This window comes from Lepus europaeus, chromosome 11, assembly GCF_033115175.1.
Source record: "Lepus europaeus isolate LE1 chromosome 11, mLepTim1.pri, whole genome shotgun sequence".
Classification (NCBI taxonomy): domain Eukaryota; kingdom Metazoa; phylum Chordata; class Mammalia; order Lagomorpha; family Leporidae; genus Lepus; species Lepus europaeus.
This window is the reverse complement of record NC_084837.1, coordinates 64,659,563-64,681,503: the sequence shown is the minus strand read 5'-3', so window position 1 is coordinate 64,681,503 and position 21,941 is coordinate 64,659,563. Positions and strand designations below refer to the sequence as shown.

The 21,941-nt window shown below is 45.2% G+C and overlaps 1 protein-coding gene and 1 non-coding gene across 10 annotated transcripts in view; one reads left to right on the top strand and one right to left on the bottom strand.

The window, feature by feature from the left end:
- STARD9 (StAR related lipid transfer domain containing 9) overlaps nt 1–20,396 on the bottom strand; it is a 126,928-nt gene extending 106,532 nt beyond the window's left edge. For all 9 annotated transcript variants that reach the window (XM_062205741.1, XM_062205747.1, XM_062205740.1 and 6 more), the window contains exons 1-3: nt 20,281–20,396; nt 16,643–16,712; nt 14,662–14,778 (exon numbers count right to left, since the gene is read on the bottom strand). In XM_062205741.1, the coding sequence (XP_062061725.1) occupies nt 14,662–14,778; nt 16,643–16,712; nt 20,281–20,327 (234 nt within the window). In that variant the 5' untranslated portion in view covers nt 20,328–20,396. The remainder of the gene's footprint in view (nt 1–14,661; nt 14,779–16,642; nt 16,713–20,280) is intronic.
- On the top strand, nt 11,418–11,596 carry LOC133770828 (small Cajal body-specific RNA 16). Its single transcript, XR_009867510.1, has one exon. It is a non-coding gene; the product is annotated as a small Cajal body-specific RNA 16 (non-coding RNA).
- Nucleotides 20,397–21,941: the final 1,545 nt, after the last annotated feature.

Here is a 21,941-nt window from a genome sequence, read left to right as displayed (position 1 = left end):
ACTTTTTCCCAAAGTCCTCCCCAGCCTAATACTTCATTGTAGTCTAACAATGTTCCTATGATGTTGGTTTGTGGGGAATTACTATTCTATCTTGAAAGATAAGAAAATGAAGGCTATTTAAATTACATCATATAAAGTTTTGTTCTACAAGGTCAAAAGCCATCAGAGTTTGCCTGAGAAGGCAGCTATGTAAGTACGTCAAAGTCTAACAGTGTCTTGAGTCCACCAGACAGAAAAGAGAAATGTCAATCAAGGAACAAGCCACATTATTCAGCCAGAGCAAAAGCACAAGTAACTGGGCCTAGAAAAAGGAATTATCCATTCACACATACTCTAGAATCTTGTTACAAAGAACTTGTCCCCCCTCTCCCCCCCAGGCTAGCAGCATCTTAAGCTCCATCCCCAAATCCCCTGGTCTGAATCTTAACTTTATTTTCACATGCATATTAATTACCTGGCAGTCTCTTTAAAATGCAGATCTTGACTCAGTACCTTTCTGTTGGATCTGAAAATAAGCATTTTATGGGGCCAGTGCTGGCATCCCATATGGGTGCTGGTTCCTGTCCTGGCTGTTCCTCTTCTGATCCAGCTCTCTGCTTATGGCCTGGGAAAGCAGCAGAAGATGGACCACATGCTTGGGTCCCTGCACCCATGTGGGAGGCCCAGAGGAAGCTCCTGGCTCCAGATTGCCTCAGCTCCAGCCATTGAGGCCATCTGGAGAACGAACCAGCGAATGGAAGACCTTTCTCCCAATCCCTCCCTTTCTTTATAATTCTACCTCTCAAATAAAATCTAAAAAAAAAAAGCATTTTTAACAGACTCTATTCAATGCCTAGATGTCCACGCTTTGAATAGCAAGGCAGAACAATCCAAGCTTTCGAAGTTTGTGCTCGGAAAGCGTATGACCATCCTGTTTCTCTCTTGGTAATGAGGCATCTGGACATAAAGCCATCAGTAATGCTCAACCGCACATCTGGAAGGAAAAGCCAGTCCCACGTTCCTGGGAGGCTATTTTTCCACAAGAAAGTAGCTTTCAATGTTAAAATCATAACAATTACACCATTTGCAAGCAAAAATAGATCTGTGGGATGCCCTAGGGGCAGGCTCCTGAAGAGAGAAGCAAAGATAGAGATACTGTGGTCCTAAGCCCAGGGTTTGGAAAGAAAGGAAGACATACTGGTCTCCAAACAACAAGCTTCTGGGTAGGAAGACTACATGGAGATGACAGCCTATTAGAACATCTAGAAAATCAAAATCTCTTCTGTAGAAAAGGAGATACTGCAGCAAGGTAAAGGAACTGAACAGGGGCCGGTGCTGTGGCGAGTAGGTTAAGCCTCTGCCTGCGGTGCCAGCATTCCACATGGGCACTGGTTCAAGTCCCGGCTGCTCCACTTCCAATCCAGCTCCCTGCTGATGGCCTGGGAAGCAGAAGAAGATGGCCCAAGTGCTCAGGCCCCCACGCCCACATTGAAGACTGGAGAAAGCTCCTGGCTCCTGGCTTCAGCCAGGCCCAGCTGCAGCCATTGGGGCCATTTGCAGAGTGAACCAGCGGATCAAAGACCTCTGTCTTTCTGTAACTCTGCCTCTCAAATAAATCTTAAAAAAAAAAAAAAGAAGAAGAAGAAAGAAAAACAAAACAAACAAACAAAAAAAAAAACCACTGAGCAAACTCCTTTTTCTCTCTGTCTCACTTATACACACACACATCCACACTCAGCACCTAGCCTATGACTTGCATACATTAGATAAATAAATGTTTGCTGAGTGAGGAATGCTGTTTCTCTAACACCATTAACGTTTATCATAGAGATACTGCTACCTGTCCTGAGGTTAAAAAGTCCTCTAAGAAAAAGTACATTTCCTTCTTCTGGTATGGGGTAATGGCGTGGCCATTATCTGCAGGTCTCACCTAAAGTGTTCAGCACATTCATGAGGCCACTTTGCCACTGCACCTGAGAAACTGTGGTACTTCATAGCCCCCAGGAGTCTGAGCCTATCAGAAATGCAGTGTGCAAGCCTGGTCCCCTCGAACACCTGGAGAAATGGGCACTGTGACAACACCTTCTTAGCACCACTCAGGCAGCTCCATCTCACCCCTTCAAACATAGCTTGTACATTCCTGCCTTAGATAGGCCATTCCCTTGGACAAAAATAACCTCCACTGAACTCATTCAAAGCAACCAATGAGTAAGTTATCACTCCAGATTCCTGATGTACTCAAAGTACCTTTAAAAAAATTTATTCGAAAGTCAGAGTTACAGATAAAGAGGGGGCAACACAGAGAGACATCTTTCATTCATTGGTTCACTCCCCAGATACCCACAATGGTCAGCACTGGGCCAGGCTGAAACTAGGGACTTCATCTGGGTCTCCCACACGGGTAACAGGCACAAACGTGTTTGGGCCACCTTTTGCCGCTTTTCCCAGGCCATTAACAGGGAGCTGGATTGGAAGTCATGATTGCAGGCAGCGGCTTTACCGCCTACACCACAACACCAGCCCCAGCACCATTTACTTCACATAGGAAACCTTGGTATTGCTTATTGTTTTTTCTGTGCCTAAAGCCTGGCAGTTCTAACAAGTCTAAAACCTTCTTGAGGCCAGGATCACATCTTCCATCACTCCATATTCCCCAAGCACTCAATGCAACGTGTTGTCAACTATGGCAGCTTCGTAACTGCTTACTGTGCTAGTCTCAAAGAAAGATGAGCTCTGGATCACTCAATGTAATTAAGTCAAAGAAAATTCACTTTTGTTAATAAAGAGAAAGTATTACACGGGAGTAACAAGAGACTATGAGGGGCTGGTACTGTGGCATAGCAGGTAAAGCCATTGCCCCATATGGGCACCAATTCGAATCCTGGCTGCTCCACATCTGATTCAGCTCTCTGCTATGGCCTGGGAAAGCAGAAGATGGCCCAAGTCCTTGGGCCCCTGCACCCACGTGGGAGACCCAGAAGAAGCTCCTGGCTTCAAATCGGCACAGCTCCAGCCGTTGCGGACATTTGGGCAGTAAACCAGTGGATGGAAGACCTCTCTCTCTGCCTCTGCCTCTCTAACTCTACCTTTCAAATAAATAAATAAATTTTTAAAAGAGAAAGAGAGACTATGAGAAGCCAAGGATGGGGACTTAAGGAGAAAGTATCATGTTAACAGAACGAGCAGTAATTTGAACGGTAGGAACTCGAGGGGTTTGATGAACTAACACACACTAGGAAGATGAGCCAACATGAGCAAAAGCATGGAAATACATGGCATTTTTAGGAAGCACAAAAACCAGAATAACTAGGATAACGTGGGCTGGCACTGTGGCACAACTGGCTCAGCGACCATCTGAGATGCTTGTATCCCATGTGAGCAGTGGCTCGAGTTCTGCTCCACTTCTGCTCCAGCTCCCTCCTAATGGCCTGGGAAATGCAGCAGAAGGTGGCTCAAGTGTTTGCGCCCCCTGCCATCCATGTGAAACCTGAAAGACGCTTCTGGCTCCTGGCTTTGGCCTGGCCATTATGGCCAACTGGGGAGTGAACCAGCAGATGGATGATCTCTGTTAACCCTTCCTCCCTCCCTCCCTCCCTCCCTTCTTTTTTTTTTTTTTTTATTTGACAGGTAGAGTTACAGACAGTGAGAGAGAAACACAGAGAGAAAGGTCTTCCTTCTATTGGTTCACTCCCCAAACGGCCGCTAAAGCCGGAGCTGCGCCGATCTGAAGCTAGGAGCCAGGTGCTTCTTCCTGGTCTCCCATGTGGGTGCAGGGGCCCAAGCACTTGGGCCATCATCCACGCTTTCCCAGGCCACAGCAGAGAGCTGGACTAGAAGAGGAGCAACCGGGACTAGAACTGGTGCCCAAATGGGATGCCAGCACCACAGGCGGAGGATTAACCAGGTGAGCCACGGCACCAGCCCCTCTGTTAACACTTTCAAAATGAATATTTTAAAAACTGTTTTTTTATTTAAAAAATAGTAGTATAAAATATTGTAGGTTTCTGTGTATTTGACAACTTCTACAACAGGATGCTGCTGTAGCACAAAAATATCAGGGGATGGGCAGTGGGAGAGGGGGAGACGGCAGCCTACATTGTGGCATAACAGGTTTAGCCACTGCCTGAGACGACACCAGCTTCCTATATAAGCATGCAGGTTTGAGTCCCAGCTGCTCCACTTCCAATCTAGCTCCCCACGAATGCTCCTGGGAAAGCAGAAGTTGGCCCAAGTGCTAGGATCCTTGCCAACACAAGGGAAACCTGGATGGAGTTCTAGGCTCTGGCTTCCGTCTGGCCCAGCCCCAGGCTTTGTGGTCATTCTGGGAGTGAACTAGTGGACAGAATCTCATTCAATCTCCCAACCCCACATCTGTTAACTCTGACTTTCAAATAAATAAATCTTTAAAAAATAAAATCAATCGAACAAAATAGAATTCTTAAGAAGACCCTGGGGTGGGTGTTTGACACAGAGGTGAGATACCACTTGGTATACCTACATCCCATATCAGAGTACCTGGTTCAAGTCCTAGCTCTGCACACCTTAGGAGGCAGTAGGTGACAGCTCAACTAGTTGAGTCCCTGCCACCCATATGGGAGACCAAGACGGAGTCCCTGGGTTCTGGCTGCTGGCTTAGGCTGAACCCGGCCCAGGCTGCATGTGGGAGCTTTCTACCTCTCTCATGTTTTTCAAATTAAAAAATAAAATTATAAAATCTTTCTTTAAAGATATCATTTATTTGAAAAGCAGAGTTATAGATGGAGACAAAGAAACCTTTCATCTGCTGGTTCACTCCCTCAATGGCCAGGGCTGGGCCAGGCCAAACCCAGGAGCTTCATCTGGGTCTCCCACATGGGTGCAAGAGCCCAAGGACTTGAGCCATCTTCTGCTGCTCTTCCAGGCATATTAGCAGGGAGCTGGATCAAAAGTGGAGCAGTCAGGACTCAAACCCACCCCAAATGGGTTGCCAGCATTGCAGGCGGCAACTTAACCCTCTACACTACAATACTGACCACAAAAAATGTAAAATCTTATAAATTATTGGTACTGGGACATGGTCTAGCTATCCAGGAACAACAACAACAACAAAAAGTTACAATACTGCTTCATTTCTTACACCAAAAACCTTCAAATTAATTAAATATTTAAATTTAAAAAAAGATAAAACCATGGGTGGGCACTGCAGTGCAGCAGGTTAAGCCACTACTTTGGTAGCCTGAATTCTATATACTGGAATGCCTGGGATTGAGTCCCACCTTTGTTTCCTATCCAGCTCCCTGCTAATGTGCCTGAGAGACAGCAGATGATACTAGGATACTAGGATTCCTGCCACTCACATGGGAGACCCAGATGGAGTTCCTGGCTCCTGGCTGTTGTGGACATTTGAAGAGTGAGCCAGCAAATGGAAGATCTCTCTCTCTGTCACACTACTTTTCAAATAAAAAGAGAGAGAGAGAGAGAGAGAGAGGTAAATGCATTAGCATACCAGAAAAAAATTTTAAAACCACACATACACAGTAAAGACATTTATGAGTATAATCTCAGAGTGAGAAAGTATTTTTTTTTTAAGATTTATTTTATTTATTTGAAAGACAGAGTTACAGAGAGATGTAGAGACAAAGAGAAAGGTCTTCCATCCGCCAGTTCTCTCCCCAGGTGGCCACAATGGCTGGAGCTGTGCCAATCCGAAGCCAGGAGCCGGAGCTTCTTCTAGGTCTCCCATGTGGGTGCAGGGACCCAAGGACCTAGGCCATCCTCCACTGCTTTCCTAGGCCATAGTAGAGAGCTGGATCAGAAGAGGAGCAGCTGGGACCAGAACCGGCGCCCATATGGGATGCTGGCACTTCAGACCAGAGCTTTAACCCGCTGCGCCACAGCACCGGCCCCATAGAAAGAAAGCCTTTCTAAGTTTAACACACCAGGAATCCATAGAGAAGAGCTGCTAAATTTGACAACATTTTTTAAAACTGCACATATGCAAATCAAAAGCAAAATAGTAAAGTGTCAGCAGGGAAAATATCTGCAAGATTTATGACAGGCAGATCGATTTCTTTATTATGCTATATATATATATTATTCTATATCAATCTCTTTATTCCCTCTTAAAAAGGGGGGGGAAATTGGGGCCTCACATCGCAGCACAGAAGGTTAAGCTGCCACTTGCAACGCTGGCATTCTGTGTCAGAATGCTAGTTTGAGTCCTGGTTGCTCTGGTTCCAATCCAACTCCCTGCTAATGCTCCTGGAAAAGCAGCAGATGACGACCCAAGTACTTAGGCCCCTGCCACCAACGTGAGAGACTGATCCAGCCCTGGCTGTTGTGTCCATCTAGGGAGTAAAACAGCAGATGGGAGATCTCTGTCTCTTCTTCTGTCACTCTGCCTTACAAATAAATAAATAAATGAAATGGGGGAAAAATGATACCTAGGATGATACCAAGGAAAATGCAGACAGTGGTTACCTGTAAAGAATGTGGCAGGTGGGGAGGTGTAGCAGAAGGCTTTTTATGTCCTGTATTGTTTGTTTTACAATTAGCTTCTACTGTCTTTATAACACACTATTTATAAACTAGATAATTACCTGACACTGGTTAATGCTGTTGTCCGTTTTCTGCTAACCACAGAGCTAGAGAGAGGCTAGTTCTATTTATTTCTCCATACTTTGACTCCTTCCCTGAGCAGTGCATTTAAAAGATGCCTCTTGTTGGTCAGCTTCATTGGCTACGGAAAATGTGCTGAGAGTCCCTGGGTGCAGACTGTGCAGTTCTGTGGGAGGAAAACTTAGCACTCGGTGAAACACACGGCAGCGTCCCAGAAGCTTGTCTTCTCTGTCGGACACACAGATCTGCTTTCACATTATGTCCTCTTGTTTAGTTGATTTTACAAGTCAGTTTTTATAAGAACTCTCAAAGTAATCATTGGCATCACACTCTCTTCAAGTGTTTAACTGAGAGCCCCCTTAAACTCCAGGATAAACCAAGTGTAAGGGGTAGAAGGGGTATAATAAGCAGTTTTTCCACATTAAAGATGTAAACAAGAGAACATGTGGATAATGTCTAGAACAACTGCCTTAGGAACCCTGTATCTTTCTTTGCTGGGTGGGCAAGTGCCCATTAATCACTGGGGGTGCCGCCCCTACAGACAGCTGTTCTCACCAGCCTGGATCTCAAGGGCTCCAGCTACTACCAGGATTCCTGTCACCCTGATCTCGCAGGGGGAAAACCCAAACAACCTTTTGCATTTTTAAATTTCTCTAGTTTGTTGTTTATTTCTGTACAGGAAACTGTACAGCAAACATCAAGTGTTAAAGATTTCCCTCCTTCAGATCTTTTTATGAGTCTGAAAGCTATTCTTTAAAGATTCACAGTCAAGTTTCTAAAGAGGATAAAGAGTCAGATGAAGCCAAAAGAATGACCTTATTCCTTTAAAATCCAGCCCATGGTTACGCTTACGGAGTTGAGCAGCTGTGCCGCTGGCAGAGGAAGCCTACTGAAATGAAATACTCATGGTAGTCTCCCTGCCCCCACTCAGCCTGCAGTGCCCCATCCAATTCTTGCACAAAAAGGCTTTTTTTTATAAGTTTCTGCCCCTTCTATTCTGTCTTCCATCTTGGTTTGAAAGAAACAGTAGTAACGATGGAATGTACACAGCTCTGCAAATATGCATGAGAAATGCTTTGACACCCACAGCACCCCAGCTAGCAGACACATGCACCAGAGAAAGTGGGTGCAGAGAAACTTGCAGTTCTCCCACTCGGGCAGACTACAGCGCCTCCCCCAAACAGGCAGCAATACTCAAGAAGGCAGACTCCTACACCGTCTGTCACCTACCAAACTATTCATTGAATAATTTACACATTAGCCTTTAATTGATCTTTTAAGATGTATAGTACTAGAAAAGCAGAAATAAAGCTGTGTGAGGCATAGGGTTTAAGAGCTTGGACTCATGAGTTCACAGTCAAGCGTTTTGATTGCTGGTTCTGTCACTAGGTTGGGGGGCCTTAAGCAAGGCCTGTTTCTATCCCTAAAATGCAGATAACATCTACTGCAAAAAGTGGTATGATCCTAACAGTACTAGCCCATTTTGTGAGCTCTCAATTTCCTCCTCACCTTAGTTTCTTCATGTTTCCCTCTTGTTTTGCACTTCCAAGGACATCCTTCAGTTTCAGTAACTCTTCCACCTTCTGCACTCTTTCCCCAAAGCCTTCATTCCTATCTCCACATTCAGGAGGTAAGGAGAAGGGAGGATTATAGTCTTCTCCCCACCTCCCCTTACTTAGTTGCTGAGTCAGCAAGTAAGTCATTTGTCTTCATCTTGTCATGGCTCTGGGTCCCCAGTTAGAAACGCTGCTTCTGGCCGGCACCGCGGCTCACTAGGCTAATCCTCCGCCTTGCGGCGCCGGCACACCGGGTTCTAGTCCCGCTCGGGGCACCGATCCTGTCCCGGTTGCCCCTCTTCCAGGCCAGCTCTCTGCTGTGGCACAGGGAGTGCAGTGGAGGATGGCCCAAGTCCTTGGGCCCTGCACCCCATGGGAGACCAGGAGAAGCACCTGGCTCCTGCCATCGGATCAGCGCAGTACGCCGGCCGCAGCGCGCCTACCGTGGCGGCCATTGGAGGGTGAACCAACGGCAAAAGGAAGACCTTTCTCTCTGTCTCTCTCTCTCTCTCACTGTCCACTCTGTCAAAAAAAAAAAAAAAAAAAAAGAAACGCTGCTTCTGTGGCACCAGTATCTAATCAGCCCAGTCGCACTGGCTAACCCATAATAACAGACATTCGGTACACCCCCATACTACTAGATGGCAGTCATGGAATTTCTTCTTCTCTATTGAGTACAAAGCTGGGGATAGGTCTAATTCAAATAACAAGAGGCAGGTGCTTCACATAATGGTTAGAACATCGCTTGGGATGCCCACATGCCATATTGTAGTGCCGCAGTTCAAATCCTGGCTCTACTTCTGATTCCCGCTTTCTGCCAATGTACCCCTGGAAGGCAGCAGATTAACAGCTTAAATACTTGAGTCCCTGCCACTCAGGTGAGAAACATGGATTGAGTTCCAGGCTCCTCACTTTGACCTGTTGGATCCAATTAAGGACTGAACCAATGGATGGAGGATCTTTCTCTGTCATTTCTCTGCCTCTCAAATAAATTAAACTTTTAAAAGTAAAATAAACAAGATCTTGGCTTGAAATTCTGCGAGCCACACCTTAACTGCCATGTTGAACTTCTGTTCACGGCTCCTGCCATGAGAATAAGCAATATACACGTCCCTGAAACATCAAAATACAACTGAACTGTCAAAAAAGAAGAAAAAATAATTTTTTCTGTGATTGTTTCTCTAGGCCCTCAGTTTTAAAGTAAGAATAATAAATAATCTCTACAGCATTTCTTCTAATAGTTACACTCTGTAACTCTGAAGTCAAATCACATGTCAGGATTCAAAACTTCTGCACAAGTTACTCTTATGTCCTAATTATTAAAATTCTCTACCATGGAGTCCTCTATTTCACTGTAATGGAGATGAAGACCAGCTGGCTGTCATGCTCCACTGTGTTCTGAACTTAGAGAACATTATCACTTCTGTTTTCTATCTCTGGACAAACAGCCCTTCATTAAGTAACCATGTGTAAAAACACATGAGGGTTACTCCACTAACAGTGGCTTTCCTCTTGGTTCCTGCAGTCCAGCCTTTTAAACATTTTGGGAACCTGTGGTTTTCCTCTGAAGCTTCTCCAAGTCTCTGACATCCTCATCCTGAAGCCTAGAACTACAGGAAATATTTGCCACAGAATTTGTAACCCTTCTCTCTCTCAATCAGTGCTCTTGAGGGTGGGCAGTGATGTACTCTCCCTGTTGTATTTAGTGTATTGTGGACCAAAAAATAGTGCAACAAAAAAGCACAATCACTGCTATTATCTCAGTTTTTGATTCAGTGATTATGGGGGGGAAAATCTTGCTATTCACTCACACAATTCTTTTTCTGGAAAAGCTACAAGTGTTTTGGATATTTCGCTTGAGCCAAATAAACTATTTTAAGATAGATTCCCAGAAGAATAGAAGCAACTGCTTTCCACAAAGGGCTGGGTTGCTCTTTGTTCTTGCACATTCTTTTTGTTGATTCAGTCTGCATTTGTTTTGAACACTTACAGTCCTTGGTGGGTAAAGCTGAGCTAATGCTCCTAACGGAAAGTTTTACAAACACACCATCACCCAAACACGACACACTTAAGCTGCTCCAACAGATGCTCCCCACCAAAAAAAAAGGAAGTTGGTTTGGTTTTCCAAGCAGAGTGCACTGGGCCCAGAAGGGATCATAACCAGATTCAGAGATTTTCTTTTTCTATTTTTAAAAAATATTTACTTATCTGAAATGCAGAGTTACAGACAGAAGGAGAAACAGAGGGATCTTTCATCACTGGTTCACTCCCCTAAATGCCCTCAACAGCTGAGGCTAGGCCAGGCTGAAGCCAGGAGCTTCTTCTAGGTCTCCCACATGGGTAGCAGGGGCCCAAGCAGTTGGGCCATCTTCTACTGCTTTCCCAGGTGCATTAGCAGGGAACTAGATCAGAAGTGGAGTAGATAGGACTCAAATTGGCACCCACATCAGATGCCAGCATTGCAGGTGGCAGTTTAACCTGCTGTGCCACAGCACTGGCCACAGAGAAGAGACTTCCAAATCTAATTCAACTCTTAAAAAAAAAAAAAAAAAAAAAAAAAACTATAGGCCTCGATTCTCTTGCATTGTGACAACTATAATCAGAACAGGGATCCAAGTCATAGCATTTTTGAACTTACTTAATTGAAATCCTAGATGCCAAGCAATTGGTAGGACACTTTACATCGCTTTATTTATTTTTATCTGAAAGGCAAGAGTTATAGAGCGAGAAGGAAAGACAAAGAAAGATATCTTGCATCCACTGGTTCACTCCCAAATGGCCACAATGGCCAGGGTTGGACCAGGCCAAAGTCAGGAGTCTGGAACTCCGTTTGGATCTCCCACATGGGTAGCGGGGGGAACTTGGGCCATCTTACACTGCTTTCTCAGGCCCATTAGCAGGGAGCTGGATTGGAAGTGAAGCAGCTGGGACTTGAACCAGTGCCCATATGGGCTGCTGGTATTGCAGGCAGTGGCTTAATCTGCTGTGCTACAACTTTGGCCTCTGAAGACATTTTTGATTGCCAGAACTGGAGGTCTGCTACTGGCACCTAGTGTGTAGAAGTCAGGAATGCTAACCATTTTATAATGCACAGGATAGATCACCCCAACAGAGAATTATCTGGTCAAATGTCAATACTGTTGAGCTTGAAAAACCCTGGCCTAGATAACTAAGTTCCCTTCAAATTCTAACAGGCTTTGAGACAGCACCAACACTGAACAGACGATATCATTGTCAACATCTTATCTGTGAATGTTGTCTTATAATGTTGCTCAAATTCCTGAAACGCTCCGGGAAAAGGCTCTTGTGTTGTTGAAAATACCCAGTTGTGGGTGTGGCCTTGTACCAGGAAACCCTGACCTAAAATGAATTCATAGAAATTTTTCCTGCATTTCAAATTTGTAGTAACAAAGGCGAGTAATCTAGCAACAGTCTAATGATCACGAATGATACTGGTTACAGCACCAAGAAAAATGTCCCCCTAAAGCCAGATATTTGGATTTTCACTCAATATCCACTCACTCAAAACTCATTGAAAAAATAACTGGGTATTTCTCAGATATTTGATATATGAAATCAGTGCTCTATTTCAAGAAGATACTCAGGGAGAGAGAGGCACTGTCCTCCAGGAACTTGGCCCTTCACCCTTTGCAGTCAGAATCCAGGCTTCCAAAGCCACAAGATTCTTTTTCCGTGAGCAGGTGATTCAACTAAGTCTGAATTAAGTTTAAAAGATGTGATATAATATAAATAACAGCAGAGATGAATCATGCTAAGTGAAAGAAGCCAGATTCATATGGCTACTTACTGTATAATCCTATTTATATGACATTATGGAACAGGCAAAACTGAAAATAAATTGCTTGTGGCCAGATGTTGGTGGTAGGAGAGACAGCTGGATTATAAAGAGACATCAAACAATTTCCAGAATGGATTGCATTGTATACTGCCTATTTCATATATTGGAGGTCAGTTGCACACCTGTATTATCAAAACTCATAGAACTATACACTAAAAAGGCCAATTTTATTGTATATAAACTATACTTCAGTAAGACTGACCTCCTCTCCCCTCAAATGTGATTATAAGCACTACAGAAAAGACGACCTGGTAACATCTAAATTCTTTCCTGCCCCCAGTCCTAATATTTTATGATGGTCTATCTTTTCTACCCCTGCCGGCACCAGAGTCAGAGCACTCAAGGTTAAGTCCAGTTTGAATTTCTATGTTAAAGCAATTAAGCCCTTTGACCAGAACCTGTGCACTGAAGTTAGCCATCATTCTGGGACGTCTGCCCTTACTCCAACTTGTGACTGTGGTTCCCTTCCTTCCCTGACATATCTGACTTTTCTTGGGACCCATAAGGCCTTCAGACAACTAATAAACAAGCCACAATAAACCTTAGGAGACACTGTTTTATCTCTCTGGACAGGCTTCCTGTCTCAATCCCATTTGATCTTTGTAGTAAATTTCCTATCAGGGAACAGAAGAATCCCATTTATGAATTATTATTTTCTATGACCTTTTTATTTCCACTAGGGTATTCTTTATTCAATTATGCCACATAAATGTAAAATGCAAGCCTCAGACCAAACTCACACCCAGGCTCATTGATGGAGGAGAAAATGTTCACACAGTTCTTAAGTCCCCACTTGGAATACCTGCATCCCTTATCAGAGTGCCTGGTTCGAATCCTGGCTACTCCACTTCCTATATAGCTCCCTGCTAATGTGTTTGGGCCACTGCTACCCACATGGGAAATCTAGATAGAGTTCCCAGCTTCTAGCTTGGACTCCGACAATCGTTTCCATTTGTGGCCATTTGGGGAGTGAAATAACAGATAGAAGCTCATGCACTTGCTCTCTGTAACAAACTTTCAAATAAATAATTTATCTTAAGTTACATAAAATAGTTAATAATGCTTATGTTCAGAATAGCATAGGTATGCCTTGGCCAGGAAGGTCTGATATAGCTATTAGAATGTTTATACTTTCTAATGCAAGGACTACCATCTTCGTTGCCACAAATACAGTCACACTGTGTGCTGCTATAGGAGTCTCATCTTCTCTAGGAGTCAGTTCTGCTCCTGATTGTTCTTGGAGATGGCAATGAAACAGTTACAAATACTAGTAACAAGACAACTTATATACATTTGAGTGCTGGGATAAAAGTCAAATACCACAAGACAAGCCTGAGCCTGCCAGTATCCTCGTATTCCAAAGGATAGTCCCTACCAGGTACTGTCCACCCTGCCCCTTTCTACTGAGCATTTTACAGGAAATGTATCAGAACATGAAGGAGGGATGCTCATATTTTAACAGAAGGGGCCCACTGAAAAAACAAATCCCACACAGTGGTCTAGTCTTGTTTCCACATGTTCTCCTAAAAAGCAAGGAATGAGGTCATTACACTTTCATCATTTAAAAGCATCTAATCATCTTCAGAAGTCTATATCAACAGCAAACCAGTTCTAAGAGTTGAGTCACCCAGACCTGGTAATGTTCCTTTCGCATAATTTGAAAAAGTTTCACAAAAACTACAACTCTCGCCCAAAAACACACTTCAGCTTTTTATTCAATGGAATATATGCAACAGGACTCCCCACCCTGCAACCAAATATTTCCATTTCCAATGCTACTTCCCACTGATAACACCCCTGTAGTGTGTTCTTTCATATGTAAATATAATAATGAACCACAAAAGGTCAAATAGGTTCTAGTTTTAGGGATACAGTGTTTTTTTGTTTTTGTTTTTTTAATATTTTAGGGACAGACTGCCACAAAGTACCCTAATGATTTCTGGGAAGAAGGTTATTGTCTGTCTCTCCATCCTCAGACAGCACATCAACAGAATCTGCTTCCTATATCCCCTGGAGGCCAACAGACTAAGCTGTATGTTTCTCATTCTACCTAGGATCACAAGGACAAGCCTAAGGCCAAAGAAAATATTAGCCTCTAGCATCCCTGGGGCCCTTCTGCTGCACATTACACAAGACCAAGTTTGAGGTAAACCCATTCACCTATCACAGGAGCAGGACATTACCTGAACTTGTATGCACTTGAATCATGCTGAGGGCCAAGTCTAAAAGGACACCAGCAACTCCTATGCCCTAAGCAGGCTTTTCCCATCTCCTTTGTTCTCTCTGGAACTGATGACCAAAACCATGTTTCTGATCAAAATATCCAAAGTAAGAAACAGCCAGGGCCCAGATTCCCTGTTAATTTTCCAATAATTATTCAATTATGAAGAACTGAGGAGACACATATAAAACCATCACATTTTAAATAACTTCCTTTGAGTAACACTACTATGGAAATAATTGCTTGAAAAGGCAATGGTCTCTTGATGTACTGGAGTTCCTATCTTTTGAAAATATGTCAGCTACACCAAAATTTCCTTAAAGTGCCAATTACAGTGCTTTCAATCTGTGCAAGTGTCTCATAATATTCTTGAAGTATCTTCATAATAAACATTTTAACTATCAACAATAAAAGAAATCAAGAGAGCGATGAAAAAGACATGACATTACCACATCCTGAGACGCATACTGGGGGTCCTCTGGGTTGACTGACCAGTAGCAGTAATCAAAGCCAAATGCCACAACCTTCTCCCGAGAGTCCCCAAAGCCATCTGGTCGACTATTCACCTAAAATCAAACACAAGATCCAGTGTCTTTTCTACCATAATATCAGAATCTGTACAGTGGCACCTGATCATTCTCTAACATAGCAATTGAGAGCTAGACTGGTCCTGACATATTTGAAAGAAAGGTAACCTCTGTTTCTATCTCGTTTGGTACAAATAAAGCTCCAGAGAACTAAATGTGCATCATATCTGCCCACCTCTGAACCAACTATGTAAGACATAGGCTAGCTTAGGAGAGAAAGCCTTTCTCTGTCTGGCATCTTCTTATTACTGCTAACATTTCTTCTCTAAGTATTCCTACAGAGGATACCAGGAACACACAGAAGTCTAGCCCTGGGCCCGACAGGCTCCATCAACCTGAGGCTTTCACTGTCATCTCTGAGGTATTCATCCTCAGTGACTTAAAAACCATTTTGGAAAAAAGAGCCAAGAGCAATACAACTGCCAATGGAGTCACAGCTTGGAAGTGAACGGACCTCTAAGTATTCGGGAGAATGGAATAATTCGCAGAAATGTCTTGTGCTACTACTGGGCAGAGAGAGAGGACTCTGGCACCGGTTATCATTACATGCAAAAGAATGAGGCTTTCAGAATGACCAAGAGATTCTTAATGGATAACTGATCTCAGGGAAGTACACACCTAGGGAGGTTATGTAGGGGCAGATTAAAGTCAGATCTTGGCCAAGATTTATTCTTCTCTTGGCTCTTATCTCTTGCTCTCTGCTCTCTCCTGCTTGCTCTCTCTTCTCTCGGCTCTCTCTCCTCTCCTCGCTAGCTCCTCTCCTCTCTCTCTCTCTCTCTTACGCTCTCCTTCTCTCCCTTTTTCCCTCTTTGCCCCTTCCCTCCGGTCTGCTGGATTTTCCCCAATAAACCATTTCCCTTACCAAAAAAAAAAAAAAAAAAAAAAAAGATTTATTCTTTATAACCAAAATATGAGCGCTCTAAGAACAAAGCAGCTAAAATTCTTAGGCAACAGAGATATAAATAAGAGATGGCAGAGAATAAAAGGTCCTTAGTCTTGAGAGCTTCTATTCAAAGTTTGGCAAGTTGCATTCTCTTTATTAGAGAGCTAACAACAAAAGCAAACAGATGACATCACAGGAATAACATGGACATGGGCATGGCTTCGAGACCTGTGGTCCAGATAATCCCTCTTGCCACTCAGCTCAGCAGGAATGCTGAGTACCACCTGCAAGCTGACTCTAGCATGAGTCACATGGTCAGCTTCCCTGGCCCTATCTATTCCCTGAGGCCCAGAAAGACAGAATCTTCCATCTTCTGCTGGCCTGACAGATGGAGGAAATTAGCCCTAGGAGGAAGTGAGAGATGGAAGAACAAGTTCCTTGTGAGACTGACTCAAACCTCAGATCTATGAAAGAGAACTGGTAACAAGACTGAAACTAGTGACTGACTCTCTTCCAGGATCTGAAGGGTGTTATTTGAACCTCAGGACAGTAATTAGCAGGTGCATACTAAAATCTGTCATAATGCCTAGAGATGAGGTAGTATCAAATAAGAGTTTAAATTGTTGTCAGGTGAGGTAGACAGACAAATGAACTGCCCAGGTGGTTCAAGCTGACCATGGCTCCTAATCACATCCCTCATGTTTATCCCAGTGTAGCAACCCACCAGTTTCCAAAACAGGACCCTATTGGATAAACCTCAAGTAGCTGCATCCCCTGTACTTCTTAGTTGGTTTATTTTATTTGCTTTATGATTGGCCCAAGATCTTCCCACAACTCCCTTTATATGCTCTTCCCTCCACCATTCCTCTATCTTTAACATATTCATATATCCACCCAGACACCCCTGTAACTCTACTAGTTCCTCCGGGACAAGAAATGAAAAGACAATTTCAGGCTTACCTTTAACTTCCTGATTTTTGCCACTTTGCCATCAACTTCCACAATAATTCTTCCCCCTTCCTTGGTCTCCCTAGAAACAAGACCAAATTCATGTAAGAAACACCAATTTTTAAGAAATCAAGACCAGCATTAGTGGGACAAAATGTTTCCCTGTTTTATAATGTCTGTCTCCATAAATACTTGTAAGTATCATATCAAGTAGCACTCTACCAAGCATGCATTGCTGGGTCATGATAATTTGGCTCTGGGGGCCAGCAACTGTGGCATAGAAAGTTAAGCCACCACCTCTGACATTGGTATCCCATATGGGCACAGATTTAAGACCTGGCTGCTCCACTTTCAATCCAGCTCCCTGCTAATGTGCCTGGGAAAGCAGTGGGAGATGGCCCAAGTGCTTGGGCCTCGGCACAAATGTGGGAGACCCAGAAAAGGCTCTGAGCCCCTATCTTCAACCTGGTCTAGCCCCGCCGTTGTGGCCATTCGGAGAGTGAACCAGTGGATGGAAGATCTCTCCCCTTCTCTGTGGTTCTCCAACTCTGCCTTTCATATATTTCACATACACAGTTCACATACAATTCACATATACAAAATTAATTTTAAAAATGAATTTGGCTCTGGAACAGAGCCACCACTTACTGAGCACTCCACATGCAATGCACTGTAAGAAGTACACTCACCTTCATCTTACACTATTTTCTAATGTATTATTTTTACAGATGGAGGACTAAACCTGAAAGGAATCATACAACTGTTGAAGGCCACATGGCTAGCAGTGGCAGAGTCCTAGAACATTCTCATCACAAAGCCTGGGCTCCTAACCATACTGTAGAAATCAGGCTTGAAAACCAGAGAGGGGCAGCATCATGCTTCAGCCACTGGTTGGGATGCCCACTTCCCTTCTGGAGTTCCTAGGTTTCAGTCTTGGCTCCATGCTCATTTCCAACTTCCTGCTAATGCACACCCTAGAAAGCAACAGGTGATGATGGCTCAAGAAGTTGGGTCCTTGCCACACACACAGGAGACCAGTTCTCAGCTCTTGGCCTCAGCCTGACTCGGGCCCTGGCCATTGTCGGCATTTAGGGAATGACCAACAGATGGGAGTGCTTTCTCTCTCTCTCCACCTCCCAAATTAAAAACAAACAGAAACAAGCTTCAGCAAAACGTTGGAGGTTAGCCCACCTCGGAGAAGAGCTGCCATCAGTGAAGGATTCTGTGGGATCTGTACCAGGCTGAATCTAGCACACTACAGCTTGCTCACACCTGGATATCTGCAGTTTTGATCTATCACTCACTACTGGAAGTCCTGGAGGTAAAAGTAAGTACTTTTGTTTCTTTGTTTCCTTTCTTGTCACTTTGTTTAATGATGTATGTTCCCAAGGAACTGCAAAATTATTGTGAGGCATGGTGTTGTTATCCTGAGAACTGAGAGAACAGTTTTGCAATAAAGAGGATCTAGTCGGTGCCGCGGCTCACTAGGCTAATCCTCCGCCTGCGGCGCCGGCACCCCGGGTTCTAGTCCCAGTCGGGGCGCTGGATTCTGTCCTGGTTGCTCCTCTTCCAGTCCAGCTCTCTGCTGTGGCCAGGGAGTGCAGTGGAGGATGGCCCAAGTCCTTGGGCCCTGCACCCACATGGGAGACCAGGAGGAAGCACCTGGCTCCTGGCTTCGGAATGGCACGGTGCGCCGGCTGCAGCAGCCATTAGAGGGTGAACCAACGGAAAAAGGAAGATCTTTCTGTCTCTCACTCTCTCTCTCTGTCCACTCTGCCTGTCAAAAAGAAAGAAAAAAAGAAAGAAAAGAAAAGAGGATCTAGCAGAGGCTGCCTCTGGGCCAGCAGCTGCACCTATGAAAACCCTCCAGCCTCGAGCCACCACATCCAGTTACACAGAAGCCATTTACCAATCCAAATACAGAAGTCCAGGCACTGACTCCTCTTTCTTCCTTCATTTTACTTTTTTTTTTTTTAATTTAAGATTTATATATGAGGCCGGCACTGTGGCATAGTGGGTAAAGCCGCCGCCTACAATGCCGGCATCCCATATGGGCACCAGTTCTAGTCCTGGCTTCTCCTTTTCTGATCCAGCTCTCTGCTATGGCCTACGAAAGCAGTAGAAGATGGCCCAAGTCCTTGGGCCCCTGCACCCACGTGGGAGACCCAGAAGAAGCTCCTGGCTCCTGGCTTTGGATTGGCGAAGCTCCAGCCATCGCAGCTATCTGGGGAGTGAACCAGCAGATGGAAGACCTCTCTCTCTCTCTCTTTGCCTCTCCTCTTTCTGTGTAACTCTGACTTTCAAATAAATAAATCTGATTTTTAAAAAAGCTATAATAAAAAAGATTTATTTTTTAAAAAATAAATCTTTAAAAAATAAGATTTATTTATTTTATTTGAAAGAGTTACACAGAGAGAGAAAGAGAGGTAGCTCCCCAGTTGGCTGCAACAGCCAGAACTGTGCCAATCCAAAGCCTGGAGCTTCTTCTGGGTCTTCCATGTGGGTGCAGGGCTCAAGGACTTGGGCCTCTCCTGTTGCTTTCTCAGGCCATAGCAGAGAGCTGGATTGGAAGAGGAGCAGCCGGGACTCGAACCAGCGCCCATATGCACTGCAGGTAGTGGCTTTACTTGCTATGCCACAGTACCTGCCCCCCCCATTTTACTTCTTTGGCCTGTTTCCTTTTTTTCTCCTTGTCTTCTGTCCTCCATCTCATTGTTATCATTATTTTATCAGTTACAAGTCCTTCAAAGTCAATCCCACTAAGTATCAACTTTTATTATGGGAGACAGTGCCTTTTTTGACCCTTTTTCCCAACTGTCAAATCATCCTATGCCCTGGAAATTTAACTTCTCAATTAATTCCAATATTACCTTCTGGTTCCAAAACACACTCTGTCAGCTGTAATCAATCTCCCCCCCCCTCAACCAAAAATCATCTGTGTTCTGTAACAGCCCAAGTCTTTGCTGTCGATGTTATTACATAGCGGGCCCTCTGCAGGTTCTCCACCACTCAGCAAATTCTAATCACTAAAAAGTAGTTTTAACACCGACCCTTCGGCAAAGCTTCCCCTGATTTTCCAAACGTGTGAGTGGAAAATTGGAGGAAGAGAGGCGAGGAGTGGTGGCGGGCAGGGGAGGCTTCAGGGCTGAGAGGTGCAGTATGAGAGCCACCCGTGAGGAAGTGGGCACCCAGGACAATGAGGGAAGGAGTTGGAGTGACATCTCCTACTTTGGATCAGCCTTTCATCAAGTCAGGACGAAACCACGTCTGTCTGGCTTCAATCTCCCCTCAGCCCCTGACAGTCTCTCTGCACAGCTTTGCCGAGAAGCCCCTGGGCACCCGGGAGCACACACCCTTCTGCCTCGGTTCCCCGGGACCAGGGCACCGTCCACCGCCCTCCTAGTCCTTTTCGACGGTCTGGCGGGAAGCGCCCCAGCCCGCGCATCCAGACTCCTGCTGGCAGGACGCCAGCGACACGCACTCGGGAAACCGCTATCCCGCAGCGCACCTGCTGCCGGGACTCGACCTGAGGCCGGGTCCGCCAGGCCTGTACGGGTTCCCGCCCCTGGAACCCCCGGGGCACTTTGTGTCTGACTTTTCGGCGCCAGAATCTCTTGAGGAACAGAGTGCCCTCTCCCAGCCAGACTCACCTCTTGCTGAGAGGCCGGACCCTCACCGCCACCCGCACGTTCGCCATTCCTTGGCCACAACTCAACTCCAGCAGGTGGACCCAGAGGCGGCATCCCGGGCCCAAGCCACAATCCCAGCTACAGCCGACCCCGCCCGTCCCACGCGCCTCCTTCTGGCCGCCTCCCCCGGTGCGCACGCCACCGCCCGAAAGGGGGAGCCTCGGTCTCTCATGAACGCTGTGGGCGGGAAGACGGCTGGCCCCACCCACTCTCGTCCCACCCCCACAGGCTTCCAGAGTTGCCTCCGCCCCACGGGGCGAGGCTGCGCTCATGGGGCGGTGCCTTCTTAGCCTTAGCCAATCCTGAGCCAGGTGGGCGGGAGCACGCCTGTCCCGCCCCGCTTCGCCCTAAGCGACGCTCCGGCTTACAGGCGTGTTGCTGCCTGCTGGGCGGTGCCTGCTTAGCCTCAACCAATCCAGAGCCCGGTGGACGAGGACGGACAGCTAGCCCCGCCTCCTCTCGGTCCACCCCACTCACCTCCAGCCTAATCGGCGTGCGCCGAAAAGTCAGACACTGCCCCGCCACTCCCCCCGTGTGAGGTGGTTACAACTTTCAAACATTGCGTCCGTGCGGTAATCAATTATATACGTTGTTTTGATTTACGTCCCAAGCTTACAAAATAATTCGCTAAGTATTTTTATTCGCGGCGTTGACAAGAGCTGTCAATGCCATGGTTAATTTTTTTGTGGACTTCCCCTACCTACATTGTTCCAACATGCTAAAGGCTGTTCACCTTGGAGACCTGCTGCGAATATGGGTACGGCCTGGCGCGAGATTTGCCACGGTTAAATTTTAGGAGCCAAAATGAAATGGAAGCTGAAGGCCCGTGGTACTCATTAAACCCAGGCATTCTGGTATTGGATACAGGCATCATGTTAACTGCTAAGCCAAAAAGCCCACACCTGATGTGAAACACATTTTAAGGCCAAACAGAACCTCCAGTGGGCAAATGAAATAAACTAGAGGTAGCTTATTTGTACTGATACAAATGAGAATATCCCTGAGGCACTTGTATCAATACACTTTTAAAGGTACTTTGAAAGGTACAGAGAAGAGGGACATAGCTATCTTCCACCTGCTGATTCACTCCCCAAAATGCCACAACAACCAGGGTTGGGTCAGCCTGAAGCCAAGAGCGAGGAGCTTATTCCAGATCTCCCACACAGTGGCAGGGGCCCCAAGCACTTGTGCCATCTTCTGTTGTCCTCCAGGGTGCATTAGCAGGGAGCTGGATTGGAAGTTGAACAGATACACCTGGGACCCATATGGGACAACAGCTTCGAAGACCTATTACAATGCAGGTCCCCACCACTCACCGTTATTTACAAAAATCTGATGAGTAAAATGCTTGAACACTTTTAAAAGTAAGTATTTCAAGTTTATCATAATGTGCTTTTTTTTTTTAACTTTCTTCAAACCTTTGTTCTTCACATGTTCCAAAGGCTGCCTGCCAGTAAACACATTCAGAAAATACTTAATGAGAAGGGGTCTGTAGGAACACACCCAGGTCCAGTAATTTGCTAATAATATTTGCAGAACTCAGCATATCACCATATTCACATATGAAAAAATGGCAAATGGAAAAGGTGCTGAGAGCAAAGACGGAAACAGCAGAGTCCTCT